General features: G+C 47.2%; 1 protein-coding gene across 1 annotated transcript in view; it reads right to left on the reverse strand.

Moving 5' to 3' along the window:
* Positions 1-1,917: 1,917 nt before the first annotated feature.
* LOC124035611 (ras-related protein R-Ras2) overlaps positions 1,918-19,162 on the reverse strand; it is a 61,297-nt gene continuing 44,052 nt past the window's right edge. Inside the window, exons 2-6 of the mRNA XM_046349145.1 lie at positions 17,364-17,451; positions 17,013-17,115; positions 9,528-9,636; positions 8,318-8,436; positions 1,918-4,109 (exon numbers count right to left, since the gene is read on the reverse strand). Of these exons, the coding sequence (XP_046205101.1) occupies positions 4,022-4,109; positions 8,318-8,436; positions 9,528-9,636; positions 17,013-17,115; positions 17,364-17,451 (507 nt within the window). The 3' untranslated portion in view covers positions 1,918-4,021. The remainder of the gene's footprint in view (positions 4,110-8,317; positions 8,437-9,527; positions 9,637-17,012; positions 17,116-17,363; positions 17,452-19,162) is intronic.

The raw sequence follows: 19,162 nt of genomic DNA on the forward strand, positions 1-19,162 counted from the left end.
ATGTGTGTGCATAAGCACAGTGCTTGCAGTTGTGTGTCCATGTGGAAGAGATGCAGTATAGGCCACTGTGTGTTCATCTCTACAAAGGAACCCCTGAGGGAAAAACAGACTGGAATGTTCCGTGATTCTTCGGTGAGAAGACCTGGAGTTATTCACCCAGAATTGCTGCATTGTTAGAGATCTCTACTCCTCTCCCTACTTCAGTATTACACCCTCAGAGCCCTGCACATCCTCTTCTCTGATTACAGTACCTGTGTGCGTCTGACTGGAGTATAAATGTGGTTGAGAGAGAAGCCAGATGGATGTAGTATACTGTACATTAGTATGTATCAGGAGGATCCATCTCTCTGTGCAGCCATAGCTTCTCTGTATCAAAGCAACAAGGATAATGTTGTGCTGCCAGTAAGGCACAGACAATTAAGGACATCCTATGGTCTCCCTCCCTACCCTATGTATTTTGATCAAAGGCCTGCATTTGAGCGGAGGTCTACAGCCAACTGAGACATATCTCCAGACACAGCCTTGCATGCATTATTTATCTGAGAATTAAGGGGGAAATGTATCCTGAGCCCAACTGCTGCAATGGCGCCTGGTCAAAGCCTTGCTTTCATTTCTGCCAGCAGATAGAAATGAATGAGATCCAGTTGATGAAAATAATGTCCTCTGCGTGACTTTTTAGGACCATTACAGATCAAACCTAACTCCAAAAATATAACCAGAGCTTATATCTGAGAAATTATTTGACAGCTGTGGGGTACAGAGGCCCAGCAGTGACAAATGTGTGCCCACTGTGTCTCTTTCTAGGTACAGAAGCCTGGCCTGCAGTGACAAAACTGTCTCTGACTTGTGTAGTGACAGTAGATTGTTACAGCTGTTATGAATGGGTCCAAGCATAATGTGATTGGATTGCCATAGCCATCTGTTCCCCGGTCAATACAATTCTTTAGATAATGTAGAACCAGTCAAAGGACAACAGCTCATCTTGGTTTCCAGTAGCCGACACAGTAGATGTTCAGAGGCTATGCATTCAGACTCATGCACCACATCACGTAAGGATTTCTCCAGTATACAGCCGTAGCAGTCAATGATATATTGTATGGTTATTTGGAGACAAAGCCAGGTAGAATGGTAATAGCATTTAAATGACTGTGCTTGACTTGAGTGCACTACACACTGTATTGTTTCCAGCCCAGCAACACCACACAGATGACTCAGAGTCAAGGCCACCGAGAACACACAGCCAAAAGTAGGAATTATCTTCAAGGGTTCTTTTCAAACCAAATCGCACAGTGATCCTCTGTTGATTTGTGAGACATTTGTGCAGGGTGCTATGGCAACCATGTCCCTGTCCTGCTCCCTCCCCTCCAGAGTTGTATTCTACATTCTGGAGACGGCCAATCAGATGTGAAGAACTGAAGTGCTGCCTGGCGTCTGACCCCATATTTCTGCTGTGATGATGGAGTTGACAGGAATAACATGACTATCAGCCAGAGAGAGGTGAGCCACACGGGTACACTTACCCTCCATACAAGAAGACATTTGTTCCTGTAAGGCAGATCTATCCAGCTGGAAGACAATAAGCTATAGTAGAATGAGTTACATCACCAATAAGACAGCCGTTTTCACGCAGACAGTTCAGAGGTGGTGTTAATGTTGGAATGTTATTAGTGAAGACATTGGTCTATCCTCATTATGACAACAGGTGTTCAGTGGGTATAAAATGATGGAATCTTCTCATCTTATTCCTCTTTGATTGGATACATCCATTTTCTCAAAGCAAAAATCTCAAAGCAATATCTGCCAACACAACTGTTATTGTTCCACCTCGCTTCACAATACAAGGTCAACAAAATATGAAGTTCACCAAATGCAGGACTTCTCTTCTCAAAAAAACTAAAACAAAAAGAATATTCTCTATTATAGTTGGCTGAATGACAGATTTTATTATAGCACCAGAAGCTATACATGGGGCAAAGGGCATGGACTTGAAAAGAAAAAAATATATGAATTGAATGTGCTGTACATAAAGTCTGCCAAAAGCCAGGAGGTGGTACATACAGACTCCACCATTGAGCAGAACACATGAATTTGTGACCCAAACATTGACCTAGAGAACAGTGAAGAGAAGAGTGAACGGCCTACCCACAATCCACCCTGCTAGTAGGTCAGGTGGGCTGAGTGGAGACACTCAACCATTTGCAGAATGGGCATTGGGCAAGGTAGTGGGGAATGGTCAAGGAAAATGTGTCACCAACACCAACTCTTGGAAGATTAGGCCAAATGAGGACCAATCAAGTCAAATCAAAACCATGAGAGGAGGAAAGGTTCTGGACCACAGGTTGGTCAAGAACCAATGTAGGCCTACAGTCTTCTTCAGTTCAAAACCAGCTAAGGGAATTATACATTCCTCTTTACATATACACACTGCTGTGCTGTGAGAGCATATTCACTTACAGACATATAAAAATACTTGTCAACTAGTTTGATAAGAAAATAATGTATAAAAGTATAAAGTAAAAACATTTACTCAAGTCCATCAAATAATCATTTTCATATGCTTCTTTTTGTCTTATATTACATGATGATATAACAACACTACAATAGTTCATTGGTTTCTATTAAGCATAAATACAGATCATATTGAAAAGGATGACAAGACAACAGAATGTGTGAATTGTCTTGATGTTAACTTTAAAGGTGAGAGGTCAGGTGATATAACCTCCATGTGACTGTGGGAGTCATGGAAACAGCTCCAAACTGGCCCAGAGTCACACCAATAACCTTGGAGGACATGAACACATCTCCAAGAATAATTGAAGGCAGTGTGTAACAAACAACCATGTCATTGAAATGAAGTTACAGTTTGTTTATATGAGTGAGCTTCAACAGCTCAATACCTCTGTCTACTTTAAGTAATAACTACGTTCCAAAAGAGAGCCAAATAGATGGTACAAAAATCAATGTTCCAACTGAGAGGGATTGATTTGAAAAGATATGTCAGAGAGGAACATTTCTGAAACTGGTCTGCTATTAACATCTTCATTATCAGTGAGGTACATAAATACTACCCATGGTCTCTTCTGCTCTGCTTGTCAAAGATTACAAATATAAAGAGCTTCAAATGTTTAATTCTGATTAGGCCAACCTGACTCTGAGCTAGTCAACAACAACAGGTAAGAGTCAGAGAAGAGTTGTACAACTAAATAAATAAAACAGGTTTGATATCATGTTATTAGAAGCCTAAAGTCTATGAACCTTACAATGCAAATACAGTAAACATTCCATATTTGGCCAGTGAGATGAGTGCAGAATCCATAGACATAGAAATGGATCCGCTGACGACGCTGGAAAGTGAAGTTGTCATAATAACTTTAGGGCTATCTAGGTTTATACTGTACAGTGTACATACTTGTATACATGTTATGTTCATAGAAGTCAAACCAAACTCATCAACCTTACACGCTGTACTGTGGCGATTTAATAAGTCATTACAAATGCGCTTTCAAAATCACAACAAATGTCACTTATGTACAGTAGCGGATGAGCACATGGAAGTAAAAAGGGATATGACATGACATACACAGAGCTTCATAAGATCACCGCTCTATTCTGATGAGAAACTGGTAACTAGTAAACCTCTCATTGACATTCTGGATATATATATTTCTCATTCAATCTCAGCAAAAAGTACAAATGTCACTGCAAGGCAAGAAAAAGTCCTTCAGAATACAAAAAAATGATATTGTTTAGCTGATTTAAGAGGCAATGTTTAGTGTTAGGACTTTTTCATATGAATTGAATTATTGTTGAAGGTCAAGTGGTGTTTTTTAACATTTGGCGTTGTCAGTTTCTTCTAGAAGTGAAGTCCGGGGCCAGTAGTTCCTGGTAACTACCACAGGAACTTCTGTTGAAGTCATGCACGTGGAGAAGGCAGCGCTCAGTCATCCATAAAGGATGTCATGTCAGGCAGGAGGCGGGGACTGGTGACAGCAGCTGGGTGAGTGACAGTGATAAGGCCCACTCAGACGATCACACAATGGCAGCCACTCTTGTCCTTTTCTTTCCGCGTGGGTTCTGGCGAGGGCGGGCATTCCTGTTCCTGGAATTTCCTGAGAGGAGAAAGTGCATTATTACATTATGAGTAAGCAGAGATAGAAGGATTATAACAAAATAATCTGACTCATTCAAGCAACAATTGTTTTGTTCTGGCTTTGAGTGTAGATGAGATCACATCCTGTCATTGACATTAGGGCATTCTCACATATGAAATTCGGTACTCTGGTTCAGTTTTCTGGATCGTTTGTGAGAATTCTACAGAATACGTTTTGATTTCACAAAACCTGTAAATAAAAGGTTCAGGGTGCAATTAGCAAGTCCTCCAGTACCCCCAACAGTACACATGTTTATTGTAACCCTGGACAAGCACACCTGATTTAACTTGTTAACTAATCATCAAGCCCTCAATGAGTTGAATGAGGTGTGGTTGTCCAGGGTTACAATAACAATGTGTAATGTTGGGCGTATTGGAGGACCAGGGTTGGGAAACACTGTTCTACATGATGTTAGCAAGTTAGCTTGTTTAAAATGGGCAAAAAGTTCCACCTGTCTCGCACTGCCACCTGGTACTCTAGTCCTGGGTCTTGAACCCGCTACTAACACAGGACCAGGATTCGTTGCAGCAAGGGTTTGTTTCTGTTTCAAACATGCTTTATAGCTCAGATCAGGGTACCAAACTTTCCAGGGTCCAGATCATAAGGGGATATGTGAAAGTGCCCTTAGTGACATTCCATGTGGAAGTATTGCATAAAGCACCTTTCAAATGTACTTGAGAAAGACAGACTAGTGCCAGTGAAGGAACAAAAGCTGAAACTACTTATTTCCCTCAACCCATTGCCACTGTATTCAGGGAGGTATAGTGAGGTTGTGGTGCCACCTACAGTCAGTAATGAATCCACCCACATGATTACTCTAACCAACTCTACAGTCAGTAATGAATCCACCCACATGATTACTCTAACCAACTCTACAGTCAGTAATGAATCCACCCACATGATTACTCTAACCAACTCTACAGTCAGTAATGAATCCACCCACATGATTACTCTAACCAACTCTACAGTCAGTAATGAATCCACCCACATGATTACTCTAACCAACTCTACAGTCAGTAATGAATCCACCCACATGATTACTCTAACCAACTCTACAGTCAGTAATGAATCCACCCACATGATTACTCTAACCAACTCTACAGTCAGTAATGAATCCACCCACATGATTACTCTAACCAACTCTACAGTCAGTAATGAATCCACCCACATGATTACTCTAACCAACTCTACAGTCAGTAATGAATCCACCCACATGATTACTCTAACCAACTCTACAGTCAGTAATGAATCCACCCACATGATTACTCTAACTAACTCTACAGTCAGTAATGAATCCACCCACATGATTACTCTAACCAACTCTACAGTCAGTAATGAATGAATCCACCCACATGATTACTCTAACCAACTCTACAGTCAGTAATGAATGAATCCACCCACATGATTACTCTAACCAACTCTACAGTCAGTAATGAATCCACCCACCTGATAACTCTAACCAACTCTACAGTCAGTAATGAATCCACCCACATGATTACTCTAACCAACTCTACAGTCAGTAATGAATCCACCCACATGATTACTCTAACCAACTCTACAGTCAGTAATGAATCCACCCACCTGATTACTCTAACTAACTCTACAGTCAGTAATGAATCCACCCACATGATTACTCTAACTCTAAAGTCAGTAATGAATCCATCCACCTGATTACTCTAACCAACTCTAAAGTCAGTAATGAATCCACCCACATGATTACTCTAACTAACTCTACAGTCAGTAATGAATCCACCCACATGATTACTCTAACCAACTCTACAGTCAGTAATGAATCCACCCACCTGATTACTCTAACTAACTCTACAGTCAGTAATGAATCCACCCACATGATTACTCTAACTCTAAAGTCAGTAATGAATCCATCCACCTGATTACTCTAACCAACTCTAAAGTCAGTAATGAATCCACCCACATGATTACTCTAACTAACTCTACAGTCAGTAATGAATCCACCCACATGATTACTCTAACTCTAAAGTCAGTAATGAATCCATCCACATGATTACTCTAACTAACTCTACAGTCAGTAATGAATCCACCCACCTGATTACTCTAATAAACTCTACAGTCAGTAATGAATCCACCCACCTGATTACTCTAACTCTACAGTCAGTAATGAATCCACCTACCTGATTACTCTAACTCTAAAGTCAGTAATGAATCCACCCACCTGATTACTCTAACTCTAAAGTCAGTAATGAATCCACCCACCTGATTACTCTAACTCTAAAGTCAGTAATGAATCCACCCACCTGATTACTCTAACTCTACAGTCAGTAATGAATCCACCCACCTGATTACTCTAACTCTACAGTCAGTAATGAATCCACCCACCTGATTACTCTAACTCTACAGTCAGTAATGAATCCACCCACCTGATTACTCTAACTCTACAGTCAGTAATGAATCCACCCACCTGATTACTCTAACTATAAAGTCGGTAATGAATCCACCCACCTGATTACTCTAACTCTACAGTCAGTAATGAATCCACCCACCTGATTACTCTAACTAACTCTACAGTCATTAATGAATCCACCCACCTGATTACTCTAACTAACTCTACAGTCATTAATGAATCCACCCACCTGATTACTCTAACTATAAAGTCGGTAATGAATCTACCCACCTGATTACTCTAACCAACTCTACAGTCAGTAATGAATCCACCCACATGATTACTCTAACCAACTCTAAAGTCAGTAATGAATCCACCCACATGATTACTCTAACTAACTCTACAGTCAGTAATGAATCCACCCACATGATTAGTCTAATAAACTCTACAGTCAGTAATGAATCCACCCACCTGATTACTCTAACTAACTCTACAGTCAGTAATGAATCCACCCACATGATTACTCTAACTAACTCTACAGTCAGTAATGAATCCACCCACATGATTAGTCTAATAAACTCTAAAGTCAGTAATGAATCCACCCACATGATTACTCTAACTAACTCTACAGTCAGTAATGAATCCACCCACATGATTACTCTAACTAACTCTACAGTCAGTAATGAATCCACCCACATGATTACTCTAATAAACTCTACAGTCAGTAATGAATCCACCCACATGATTAGTCTAATAAACTCTAAAGTCAGTAATGAATCCACCCACATGATTACTCTAACTATAAAGTCGGTAATGAATCTACCCACCTGATTACTCTAACCAACTCTACAGTCAGTAATGAATCCACCCACATGATTACTCTAACCAACTCTAAAGTCAGTAATGAATCCACCCACATGATTACTCTAACTAACTCTACAGTCAGTAATGAATCCACCCACATGATTAGTCTAATAAACTCTACAGTCAGTAATGAATCCACCCACCTGATTACTCTAACTAACTCTACAGTCAGTAATGAATCCACCCACATGATTACTCTAACTAACTCTACAGTCAGTAATGAATCCACCCACATGATTAGTCTAATAAACTCTACAGTCAGTAATGAATCCACCCACATGATTACTCTAACTAACTCTACAGTCAGTAATGAATCCACCCACATGATTACTCTAACTAACTCTACAGTCAGTAATGAATCCACCCACATGATTACTCTAATAAACTCTACAGTCAGTAATGAATCCACCCACATGATTACTCTAACTAACTCTACAGTCAGTAATGAATCCACCCACATGATTACTCTAATAAACTCTACAGTCAGTAATGAATCCACCCACATGATTAGTCTAATAAACTCTACAGTCAGTAATGAATCCACCCACCTGATTACTCTAACTAACTAACTCTACAGTCAGTAATGAATCCACCCACATGATTACTCTAACTAACTCTACAGTCAGTAATGAATCCACCCACATGATTAGTCTAATAAACTCTAAAGTCAGTAATGAATCCACCCACATGATTACTCTAACTATCTCTACAGTCAGTAATGAATCCACCCACATGATTAGTCTAATAAACTCTACAGTCAGTAATGAATCCATTACATTTACATTTACATTTAAGTCATTTAGCAGACCCACCTGATTACTCTAACTAACTCTACAGTCAGTAATGAATCCACCCACATGATTACTCTAACTAACTCTACAGTCAGTAATGAATCCACCCACATGATTACTCTAACTATAAAGTCGGTAATGAATCCACCCACCTGATTACTCTAACCAGCTCGTGGAAAGCCTGGTCTACATTCATACGGATTTTGGCTGAGGCCTCCATATACGTCACCTTGAGCTGTCTGGCCAGCTGCTGGCCCTCCTCCTGGGTCACCTGAAGGGACGAAACAGGTACAGGGATAAATCGTAGATAAATAGCATGTACTCCTTGGCATCACCCTGTGCCCCAGCTGGGTGAAGACTTCACTTTAGGACCAATAGAACTGTTTCAAATTATCAAACAAGAATCAGGAAACTAGTGACATCTGCTGGTGAGGTTGAGAAGCACATGGGTCAGAGGGTTCACATCCAAGAGTGGGTCACTATGAAATATGTAAACAATACAGCAAATGTATCACATTACATTTTACATTCAAATAGCACCTGATTTATATGTGCTTTGCTAGAATATTGTTGCTTCTGGTCCGTCCTAAACTATTATGACAAGATTAGAGACCAGGGCCCGTATCCACAAAGCGTCTCTGTGTAGAAGTGCTGATCTAGGATCAGTTTAGCCTTTTAGTTCATAATATATCAGATTGTATGGACAGATCCTGGATTAGCACTCTTACTCTAAGACACTTTGTGGATACGGGCTCAGACCTCATTGCAAAATCATTTATTCTACTGTCCTAAAACAGCTGAACCCATTGAGTTGCCAGTAATGGGTAGAACTGAATCATACTCCTTAACCAATATGTTAAAGACCACATTTAGACTAATTCATTTGGATGAATCATATTGAGTTATCAATTTTAACAGAGGCCCCACATTATATTCAGTCAATAAAAATAATTACGACAGTAATTGATGTGATAAATGCATTTATATTTGCTCAGAAGAGAGAATGTGTTTTATTCCAGCAGGTGACAGTGTGGAGTCATGTGGGAAAGTAAACTGCAGCTGAAAGCCAATGAAGGCCACGGAATGAGCCCTCTCCTTTTCATACCCTTCCTCCCTCCTCTTTTCCTCTGTCCCACAATGTTTTTGTTGGTCACCTTCTCTTACTCTCTTTTTCCTCACTCCCTCTTTGTCTACCCAAATAGCTCCAGCCACCATCACCACTATCCATTTTCACATTTCAAAATGTAAATGAGAAATGACACATTTTTAAAGCTTGTTGCTTTATATTTACTTTCCTCACATCACCCTAACATGTATGTGTATTCGCACTGGAGCTGGGCCGTTAGGAGGACTGCTACTCACCTGTCTCTGGAGCTCCAGATCGGCTTTATTGCCTACAAGGATCATGGGAAATTCATCACGGTCTTTGACTCTGAGGATCTGTCTTTGGAATTTGTAGATTTCTTCAAAGCTGTGAAACATAAAGCATGCAGCATCACTCGATGCCCCCAGTAAACTCTACACATTACCCAGCCAGAAGGGAGCTTGATTACAACACCAAACTGTGACATAGAGCTCAGACATAAAGATAAAGCTGAGATAAAGCTGGTGCCTCTGTGGACCTCCCAGGAATGTTGTCTCACAGCCACAAAAAATGAACCCCCCCCTGCCCTCCCCTCCCCCACTGCACCCAGGCAGACGGGATTGACGTCTCTGTGAATCAGACAGGGTGGGTGAAGGGTGAAGGGAGGTACTCCAGAGCACAGACAGAGAAGTCAATGAACTCCTGTGGTACTGCATGCCTCAATGTTCCAGAAATGTTTGCATGAGCATTGCAGTAAAGCCTTGGTGAACTTGTGAGCAGCCTCAGCACAGGCTTGCCTGCCTTCCATTGACCAGGGAGGGGTAGCCCTAAGCAGGTCTGTCCCTTTAACCAGAGCTTTGCTCCCCGTTGACTTGAAAGGCTTTTAGTGTAATACAAATATCATGCTAAGTAACTGTTTGAACCAAATGGCATACATATAAATATCCCCCAGAGATAAAGGGAAACAGAATGTAACCACAAACCCAGGAGTGTGTTTTAGTGAAGGGCTGCCGGCGGGCAGCTTGGCGAGCACATAGTAAATCTGGAGAGCCTTGACTAACGTAAATGGAGGAAGGAAAGACTGTTTACAGCAGGGAGAGAGGGGACTCTGAGGGGTGGGTTGAGACACACCACCATCACATTGCTGCACAGGGACCAGAGGGGTGACAAGGGCCCAAGACTGCCGACCACAGCACTACAGGACATCACATATAGAGGGGATGCATTCAGTCTCATGCAGGTGATTTAATGCAGGGTTTTTACACAGAAAACCAAAGCCTGTAAAGAGGTGGATGTTGAAAGAGAGGTATATGAGCAGAGGAGAACAAAAGAGAATGACGACACAGATTGGCAAGAACGGAAGTGTGGGAGAACAAGAGAGTGTGCGTGAGAGAGATATATGTGTTTAGCATGAGAGGGAGAGCAGGAGAGAGGAGCAGGCAGACAGAGGGAGAAAGAGAGCGATAGAGAGAAATGTAGACCAAGATAGGTGCAGATAGAGAGACGTGCAGACAGAGATAGAGTGAGAGAGAGGAAAGGGAAAACAGAGATAGGTGCAGATAGAGAGACGTGCAGACAGAGAGAGAGGGACAGTCAGGCAGACACAGAGAGAGGGACAGTCAGGCAGACAGAGAGAGAGGGACAGTCAGGCAGACACAGAGAGAGGGACAGTCAGGCAGACACAGAGAGAGGGGACAGTCAGGCAGACACAGAGAGAGGGACAGTCAGGCAGACACAGAGAGAGGGACAGTCAGGCAGACACAGAGAGGGACAGTCAGGCAGACACAGAGAGGGGGACAGTCAGGCAGACACAGAGAGAGGGACAGTCAGGCAGACAGAGAGAGAGGGACAGTCAGGCAGACACAGAGAGAGGGACAGTCAGGCAGACAGAGAGAGAGGGACAGTCAGGCAGACACAGAGAGAGGGACAGTCAGGCAGACAGAGAGGGACAGTCAGGCAGACACAGAGAGAGGACAGTCAGGCAGACACAGAGAGGGACAGTCAGGCAGACACAGAGAGAGGGACAGTCAGGCAGACACAGAGAGGGACAGTCAGGCAGACACAGAGAGAGGGACAGTCAGGCAGACACCGAGAGAGGAACAGTCAGGCAGACACCGAGAGAGGGACAGTCAGGCAGACACAGAGAGAGGGACAGTCAGGCAGACACAGAGAGAGGGACAGTCAGGCAGACACAGAGAGAGGGACAGTCAGGCAGACACAGAGAGAGGGACAGTCAGGCAGACACAGAGAGAGGGACAGTCAGGCAGACAGAGAGAGAGGGACAGTCAGGCAGACACAGAGAGAGGGACAGTCAGGCAGACAGAGAGAGAGGGACAGTCAGGCAGACAGAGAGAGAGGGACAGTCAGGCAGACACAGAGAGAGGGACAGTCAGGCAGACAGAGAGAGAGGGACAGTCAGGCAGACAGAGAGAGAGGGACAGTCAGGCAGACACAGAGAGAGGAACAGTCAGGCAGACAGAGAGGGACAGTCAGGCAGACACAGAGAGAGGGACAGTCAGGCAGACAGAGAGAGAGGGACAGTCAGGCAGACACAGAGAGAGGGACAGTCAGACAGAGAGAGAGGGACAGTCAGGCAGACACAGAGAGAGGGACAGTCAGGCAGACACAGAGAGAGGGACAGTCAGGCAGACAGAGAGAGAGGGATAGTCAGGCAGACAGAGAGAGGGACAGTCAGGCAGACACAGAGAGAGGGACAGTCAGGCAGACACAGAGAGAGGGACAGTCAGGCAGACAGAGAGAGAGGGACAGTCAGGCAGACAGAGAGAGAGGGACAGTCAGGCAGACACAGAGAGAGGGACAGTCAGGCAGACAGAGAGAGAGGGACAGTCAGGCAGACAGAGAGAGAGGGACAGTCAGGCAGACAGAGAGAGAGGGACAGTCAGGCAGACACAGAGAGAGGAACAGTCAGGCAGACAGAGAGAGAGGGACAGTCAGGCAGACACAGAGAGAGGGACAGTCAGGCAGACAGAGAGAGAGGGACAGTCAGGCAGACACAGATAGAGGGACAGTCAGACAGAGAGAGAGGGACAGTCAGGCAGACACAGAGAGAGGGACAGTCAGGCAGACACAGAGAGAGGGACAGTCAGGCAGACAGAGAGAGAGGGATAGTCAGGCAGACACAGAGAGAGGGACAGTCAGGCAGACACAGAGAGAGGGACAGTCAGGCAGACACAGAGAGAGGGACAGTCAGGCAGACACAGAGAGAGGGACAGTCAGGCAGACAGAGAGAGAGGGACAGTCAGGCAGACAGAGAGAGAGGGACAGTCAGGCAGACACAGAGAGAGGAAAGGGAAAACAGAGATAGGTGCAGACAGAGAGAGAGAGACAGTCAGGCAGACAGAGAGAGAGGGACAGTCAGGCAGACACAGAGAGAGGGACAGTCAGGCAGACAGACAGAGAGAGAGGGAAAGGAAAACAGAGATAGGTGCAGACAGAGAGAGGGGGACAGTCAGGCAGACAGAGAGAGAGAGACAGTCAGGCAGACACAGAGAGAGGGACAGTCAGGCAGACACAGAGAGAGGGACAGTCAGGCAGACACAGAGAGAGGAAAGGGAAAACAGAGATAGGTGCAGACAGAGAGAGAGGGACAGTCAGGCAGACAGAGAGAGAGGGACAGTCAGGCAGACACAGAGAGAGGGACAGTCAGGCAGACACAGAGAGAGGACAGTCAGGCAGACAGAGAGAGAGGAGATAGGTGCAGACAGAGAGAGAGGGACAGTCAGGCAGACAGAGAGGGACAGTCAGGCAGACAGAGAAAGAGGGACAGTCAGGCAGACACAGAGAGAGGGACAGTCAGGCAGACACAGAGAGAGGGACAGTCAGGCAGACACAGAGAGAGGGACAGTCAGGCAGACACAGAGAGAGGGACAGTCAGGCAGACAGAGAGAGAGGGACAGTCAGGCAGACAGAGAGAGAGGGACAGTCAGGCAGACAGAGAGAGAGGGACAGTCAGGCAGACAGAGAGAGAGGGGGACAGTCAGGCAGACAGAGAGAGAGGGGGACAGTCAGGCAGACAGAGAGAGAGGGACAGTCAGGCAGACACAGAGAGAGGAAAGGGAAAACAGAGATAGGTGCAGACAGAGAGAGAGAGACAGTCAGGCAGACAGAGAGAGAGGGACAGTCAGGCAGACACAGAGAGAGGGACAGTCAGGCAGACAGACAGAGAGAGAGGGAAAGGAAAACAGAGATAGGTGCAGACAGAGAGAGGGGGACAGTCAGGCAGACAGAGAGAGACAGTCAGGCAGACACAGAGAGAGGGACAGTCAGGCAGACACAGAGAGAGGGACAGTCAGGCAGACACAGAGAGAGGAAAGGGAAAACAGAGATAGGTGCAGACAGAGAGAGAGGGACAGTCAGGCAGACAGAGAGAGAGGGACAGTCAGGCAGACACAGAGAGAGGGACAGTCAGGCAGACACAGAGAGAGGGACAGTCAGGCAGACAGAGAGAGAGGGACAGTCAGGCAGACAGAGAGAGAGTGAGAGAGAGGAAAGGGAAAACAGAGATAGGTGCAGACAGAGAGAGAGGGACAGTCAGGCAGACAGAGAGGGACAGTCAGGCAGACAGAGAGAGAGGGACAGTCAGGCAGACACAGAAAGAGGGACAGTCAGGCAGACACAGAGAGAGGGACAGTCAGGCAGACAGAGAGGGACAGTCAGGCAGACACAGAGAGAGGGACAGTCAGGCAGACACAGAGAGAGGGACAGTCAGGCAGACACAGAGAGAGGGACAGTCAGGCAGACAGAGAGAGAGGGACAGTCAGGCAGACAGAGAGGGACAGTCAGGCAGACACAGAGAGAGGGACAGTCAGGCAGACACAGAGAGAGGGACAGTCAGGCAGACAGAGAGAGAGGGACAGTCAGGCAGACACAGATAGAGGGACAGTCAGGCAGACAGAGAGAGAGGGACAGTCAGGCAGACACAGAGAGAGGGACAGTCAGACAGAGAGAGAGGGACAGTCAGGCAGACACAGAGAGAGGGACAGTCAGGCAGACAGAGAGAGAGGGACAGCCAGGCAGACACAGAGAGAGGGACAGTCAGGCAGACACAGAGAGAGGGACAGTCAGGCAGACACAGAGAGAGACAGTCAGACAGACACAGAGAGAGGACAGTCAGGCAGACAGAGAGGGACAGTCAGGCAGACAGACAGTCAGGCAGACAGAGAGAGAGGGACAGTCAGGCAGAGAGAGAGGAAAGGAAAACAGAGATAGGTGCAGACAGAGAGAGGGGACAGTCAGGCAGACAGAGAGAGACAGTCAGGCAGACACAGAGAGAGGGACAGTCAGGCAGACAGAGAGAGAGGAAAGGAAAACAGAGATAGGTGCAGACAGAGAGAGAGGGACAGTCAGGCAGACAGAGAGAGAGACAGTCAGGCAGACACAGAGAGAGGACAGTCAGGCAGACACAGAGAGAGGGACAGTCAGGCAGACACAGAGAGAGGGGAAAACAGAGATAGGTGCAGACAGAGAGAGAGGACAGTCAGGCAGACAGAGAGGGACAGTCAGGCAGACACAGAGAGAGACAGTCGGGCAGACAGAGAGAGAGAGAGAGAGAGAAAGGGAAAACAGAGATAGGTGCAGACAGAGAGAGGGACAGTCAGGCAGACACAGAGAGAGGACAGTCAGGCAGACAGAGAGAGGGACAGTCAGGCAGACACAGAGAGAGGGACAGTCAGGCAGACACAGAGAGGGACAGTCAGGCAGACAGAGAGAGAGGGACAGTCAGGCAGACACAGAGAGAGGGACAGTCAGGCAGACAGACAGAGAGAGAGGGAAAGGAAAACAGAGATAGGTGCAGACAGAGAGAGGGGGACAGTCAGGCAGACAGAGAGAGACAGTCAGGCAGACACAGAGAGAGGGACAGAGGCAGACAGAGAGAGGGACAGTCAGGCAGACAGAGAGAGAAAGGGAAAACAGAGATAGGTGCAGACAGAGAGAGAGGACAGTCAGGCAGACAGAGAGAGAGGACAGTCAGGCAGACACAGAGAGAGGGACAGTCAGGCAGACACAGAGAGAGGGACAGTCAGGCAGACAGAGAGAGAGGACAGTCAGGCAGACAGAGAGAAGGAGAGAGAGGAAAGGGAAAACAGAGATAGGTGCAGACAGAGAGAGGGACAGTCAGGCAGACAGAGAGGGACAGTCAGGCAGACAGAGAGAGAGGGACAGTCAGGCAGACACAGAAAGAGGGACAGTCAGGCAGACACAGAGAGAGGGACAGTCAGGCAGACAGAGAGAGAGGGACAGTCAGGCAGACACAGAGAGAGGGACAGTCAGGCAGACACAGAGAGAGGGACAGTCAGGCAGACACAGAGAGAGGGACAGTCAGGCAGACAGAGAGAGAGGGACAGTCAGGCAGACAGAGAGGGACAGTCAGGCAGACACAGAGAGAGGGACAGTCAGGCAGACACAGAGAGAGGGACAGTCAGGCAGACAGAGAGAGAGGGACAGTCAGGCAGACACAGATAGAGGGACAGTCAGGCAGACAGAGAGAGAGGGACAGTCAGGCAGACACAGAGAGAGGGACAGTCAGACAGAGAGAGAGGGACAGTCAGGCAGACACAGAGAGAGGGACAGTCAGGCAGACAGAGAGAGAGGGACAGCCAGGCAGACACAGAGAGAGGGACAGTCAGGCAGACACAGAGAGAGGGACAGTCAGGCAGACACAGAGAGAGGGACAGTCAGACAGACACAGAGAGAGGGACAGTCAGGCAGACAGAGAGGGACAGTCAGGCAGACAGAGAGAGAGGGGGACAGTCAGGCAGACAGAGAGAGAGGGACAGTCAGGCAGACACAGAGAGAGGAAAGGGAAAACAGAGATAGGTGCAGACAGAGAGAGAGGGACAGTCAGGCAGACAGAGAGGGACAGTCAGGCAGACACAGAGAGAGGGACAGTCAGGCAGACAGAGAGAGAGGGAAAGGAAAACAGAGATAGGTGCAGACAGAGAGAGAGGGACAGTCAGGCAGACAGAGAGAGAGAGACAGTCAGGCAGACACAGAGAGAGGGACAGTCAGGCAGACACAGAGAGAGGGACAGTCAGGCAGACACAGAGAGAGGAAAGGGAAAACAGAGATAGGTGCAGACAGAGAGAGAGGGACAGTCAGGCAGACAGAGAGAGAGGGACAGTCAGGCAGACACAGAGAGAGGGACAGTCGGGCAGACAGAGAGAGAGTGAGAGAGAGGAAAGGGAAAACAGAGATAGGTGCAGACAGAGAGAGAGGGACAGTCAGGCAGACACAGAGAGAGGGACAGTCAGGCAGACACAGAGAGAGGGACAGTCAGGCAGACACAGAGAGAGGGACAGTCAGGCAGACAGTCAGAGACACAGAGGAGACAGTCAGGCAGACACAGAGACACAGAGGGACAGTCAGGCAGACACAGAGAGACAGTCAGGCAGACACAGAGAGGCAGAGGCAGACAGAGAGAGGGACAGTCAGGCAGACAGACAGTCAGAGACACAGAGAGGACAGTCAGGCAGACACAGAGAGAGGGACAGTCAGGCAGACAGAGAGAGAGTGAGAGAGAGGAAAGGGAAAACAGAGATAGGTGCAGACAGAGAGAGAGGGACAGTCAGGCAGACACAGAGAGAGGGACAGTCAGGCAGACACACAGAGAGGGACAGTCAGGCAGACACAGAGAGAGGGACAGTCAGGCAGACACAGAGAGAGGGACAGTCAGGCAGACAGAGAGAGGCACAGACAGATAGAGAGGCAGTATGGGGGTGACACGTGACTGGGTTGTCACTCACCTTCCTCTGTCAGTGACTGAGAAGACAAGCAGGAAGCCCTCCCCTGTCCTCATGTATTGTTCTCTCATGGCTCCAAACTCTTCCTGTCCGGCCGTGTCCAGGACTAACAAACACAGGGACAGACATGTTAGACACACACACACACACACACACACACACACACACACACACACACACACACACACACACACACACACACACACAGTAGCACCTCTCCTGAAAAAGGTACTGTACAAAACTAAACCCTCCAAGAGAACAGTAATCTCCTGTGAAGGCTGGAATTTCTCAATGAACATTAGTGTTGTGGTCAGATTTCTCCTGTTTGTTTACAGGCTGAGGGTCTATACTTACTGTCAAGCCGGGCCGCCCTCTCGTCAATGACACACTGCTTCGTATACGAGTCTTCAATCGTGGGATCATAGTCAGTGACAAAGTAGGACTGGAGAGAGAAAGAGGGAGAGTGAACATGGTGTACAGTAAGGACTGAGGAGACATACAGCAGAGTAGGCAGTGAGATAAACAACTGGCTTTGGCTCGGTCTTCTAGAGAGTAAACACTCCATCCATTTGTGTTGTTCAGTAACTCGTTGACCTCTACACTACTATGCAGCATGTAGGAGGTAAACACATAATCCTGACCCGTGTGTTGTGAAAGCCAGGGTAAATACTGACTCACATAACCACTCCACTGTTTCTGAGGGCCACAGGAAAACGAGGTCATCTGGAGTGTTCATGACCAAAACACTGCTAATGTCACTGGCACTTCTGTCGCCACTATTCCAACAATGACACTAATTAGCCACCTTCCAGAGGCTGGTAATGAAGCAGTGACTGGGACTGCCTGTCTGTAGGTGGAGACGGGGCTTGAAGCTGTGCATTTTATTACATTTTCTCTGCATGTTTTGTAGGCCTCTCCTGTGGGACTAGTTAAGTGACAGCTGAGAACAACATACAACGCATGTCCTATATCAGAGTGGAACACAGTGCACTGGCTTCATGTGGACAGGAGGGGTGGACTCACTGCTGAGAACAACATACAACGCATGTCCTATATCAGAGTGGAACACAGTGCACTGGCTCCATGTGGACAGGAGGGGTGGACTCACTGCTGAGAACAACATACAACGCATGTCCTATATCAGAGTGGAACACAGTGCACTGGCTCCATGTGGACAGGAGGGGTGGACTCACTGCTGAGAACAACATACAACGCATGTCCTATATCAGAGCGGAACACAGTGCACTGGCTCCATGTGGACTCACTGCTGAGAACAACATACAACGCATGTCCTATATCAGAGCGGAACACAGTGCACTGGCTCCATGTGGACAGAAGGGGTGGACTCACTGCTGAGAACAATATTATGTCACTACAGGTAAAAATACATTTACATTTGAGTCATTTAGCAGATGCTCTTATCCAGAGAAACTTACAAGAGCAATTAGGGTTGCAAGTTCAAACCCCCGAGCTGACAAGGTACAAATCTGTCATTCTGCCCCTGAACAGGCAGTTAACCCACTGTTCCTAGGCCGTCATTGAAAATAAGAATTTGTTCTTAACGTGTTAACGGTACAGGTTCCCCAAGGGGTACAGGTTGCCTCTCCCTTTCTCCCCATGCCTCTCCCTTTCTCCCCATGCCTCTCCCTTTCTCCCCATGCCTCTCCCTTTCTCCCCATGCCTCTCCCTTTCTCCCTATGCCTCTCCCTTTCTCCCCATGCTTCTCCCTTTCTCCCCATGCCTCTCCCTTTCTCCCCATGCCTCTCCCTTTCTCCCCATGCCTCTCCCTTTCTCCCCATGCCTCTCCCCTTCTCCCCATGCCTCTCCCCTTCTCCCCATCCCCCCATGCCTCTCCCTTTCTCCCCATGCCTCTCCCTTTCTCCCCATGCCTCTCCCTCTCCCCCCATGCCTCTCCCTCTCCCCCCATGCCTCTCCCTCTCCCCCCATGCCTCTCCCTCTCCCCCCATGCCTCTCCCTCTCCCCCATGCCTCTCCCTCTCCCCCCATGCCTCTCCCTTTCTCCCCATGCCTCTCCCTTTCTCCCCATGCCTCTCCCTCTCCCCCATCCTCCCCTATCCCCCATGCCTCTCCCTCTCCCCCCATGTCTCTCCCTCTCCCCCCATGTCTCTCCCCATCCCCCCATGCCTCTCCCTT

Source organism: Oncorhynchus gorbuscha, linkage group LG05 (assembly GCF_021184085.1).
Source record: "Oncorhynchus gorbuscha isolate QuinsamMale2020 ecotype Even-year linkage group LG05, OgorEven_v1.0, whole genome shotgun sequence".
Lineage (NCBI taxonomy): Eukaryota > Metazoa > Chordata > Actinopteri > Salmoniformes > Salmonidae > Oncorhynchus > Oncorhynchus gorbuscha.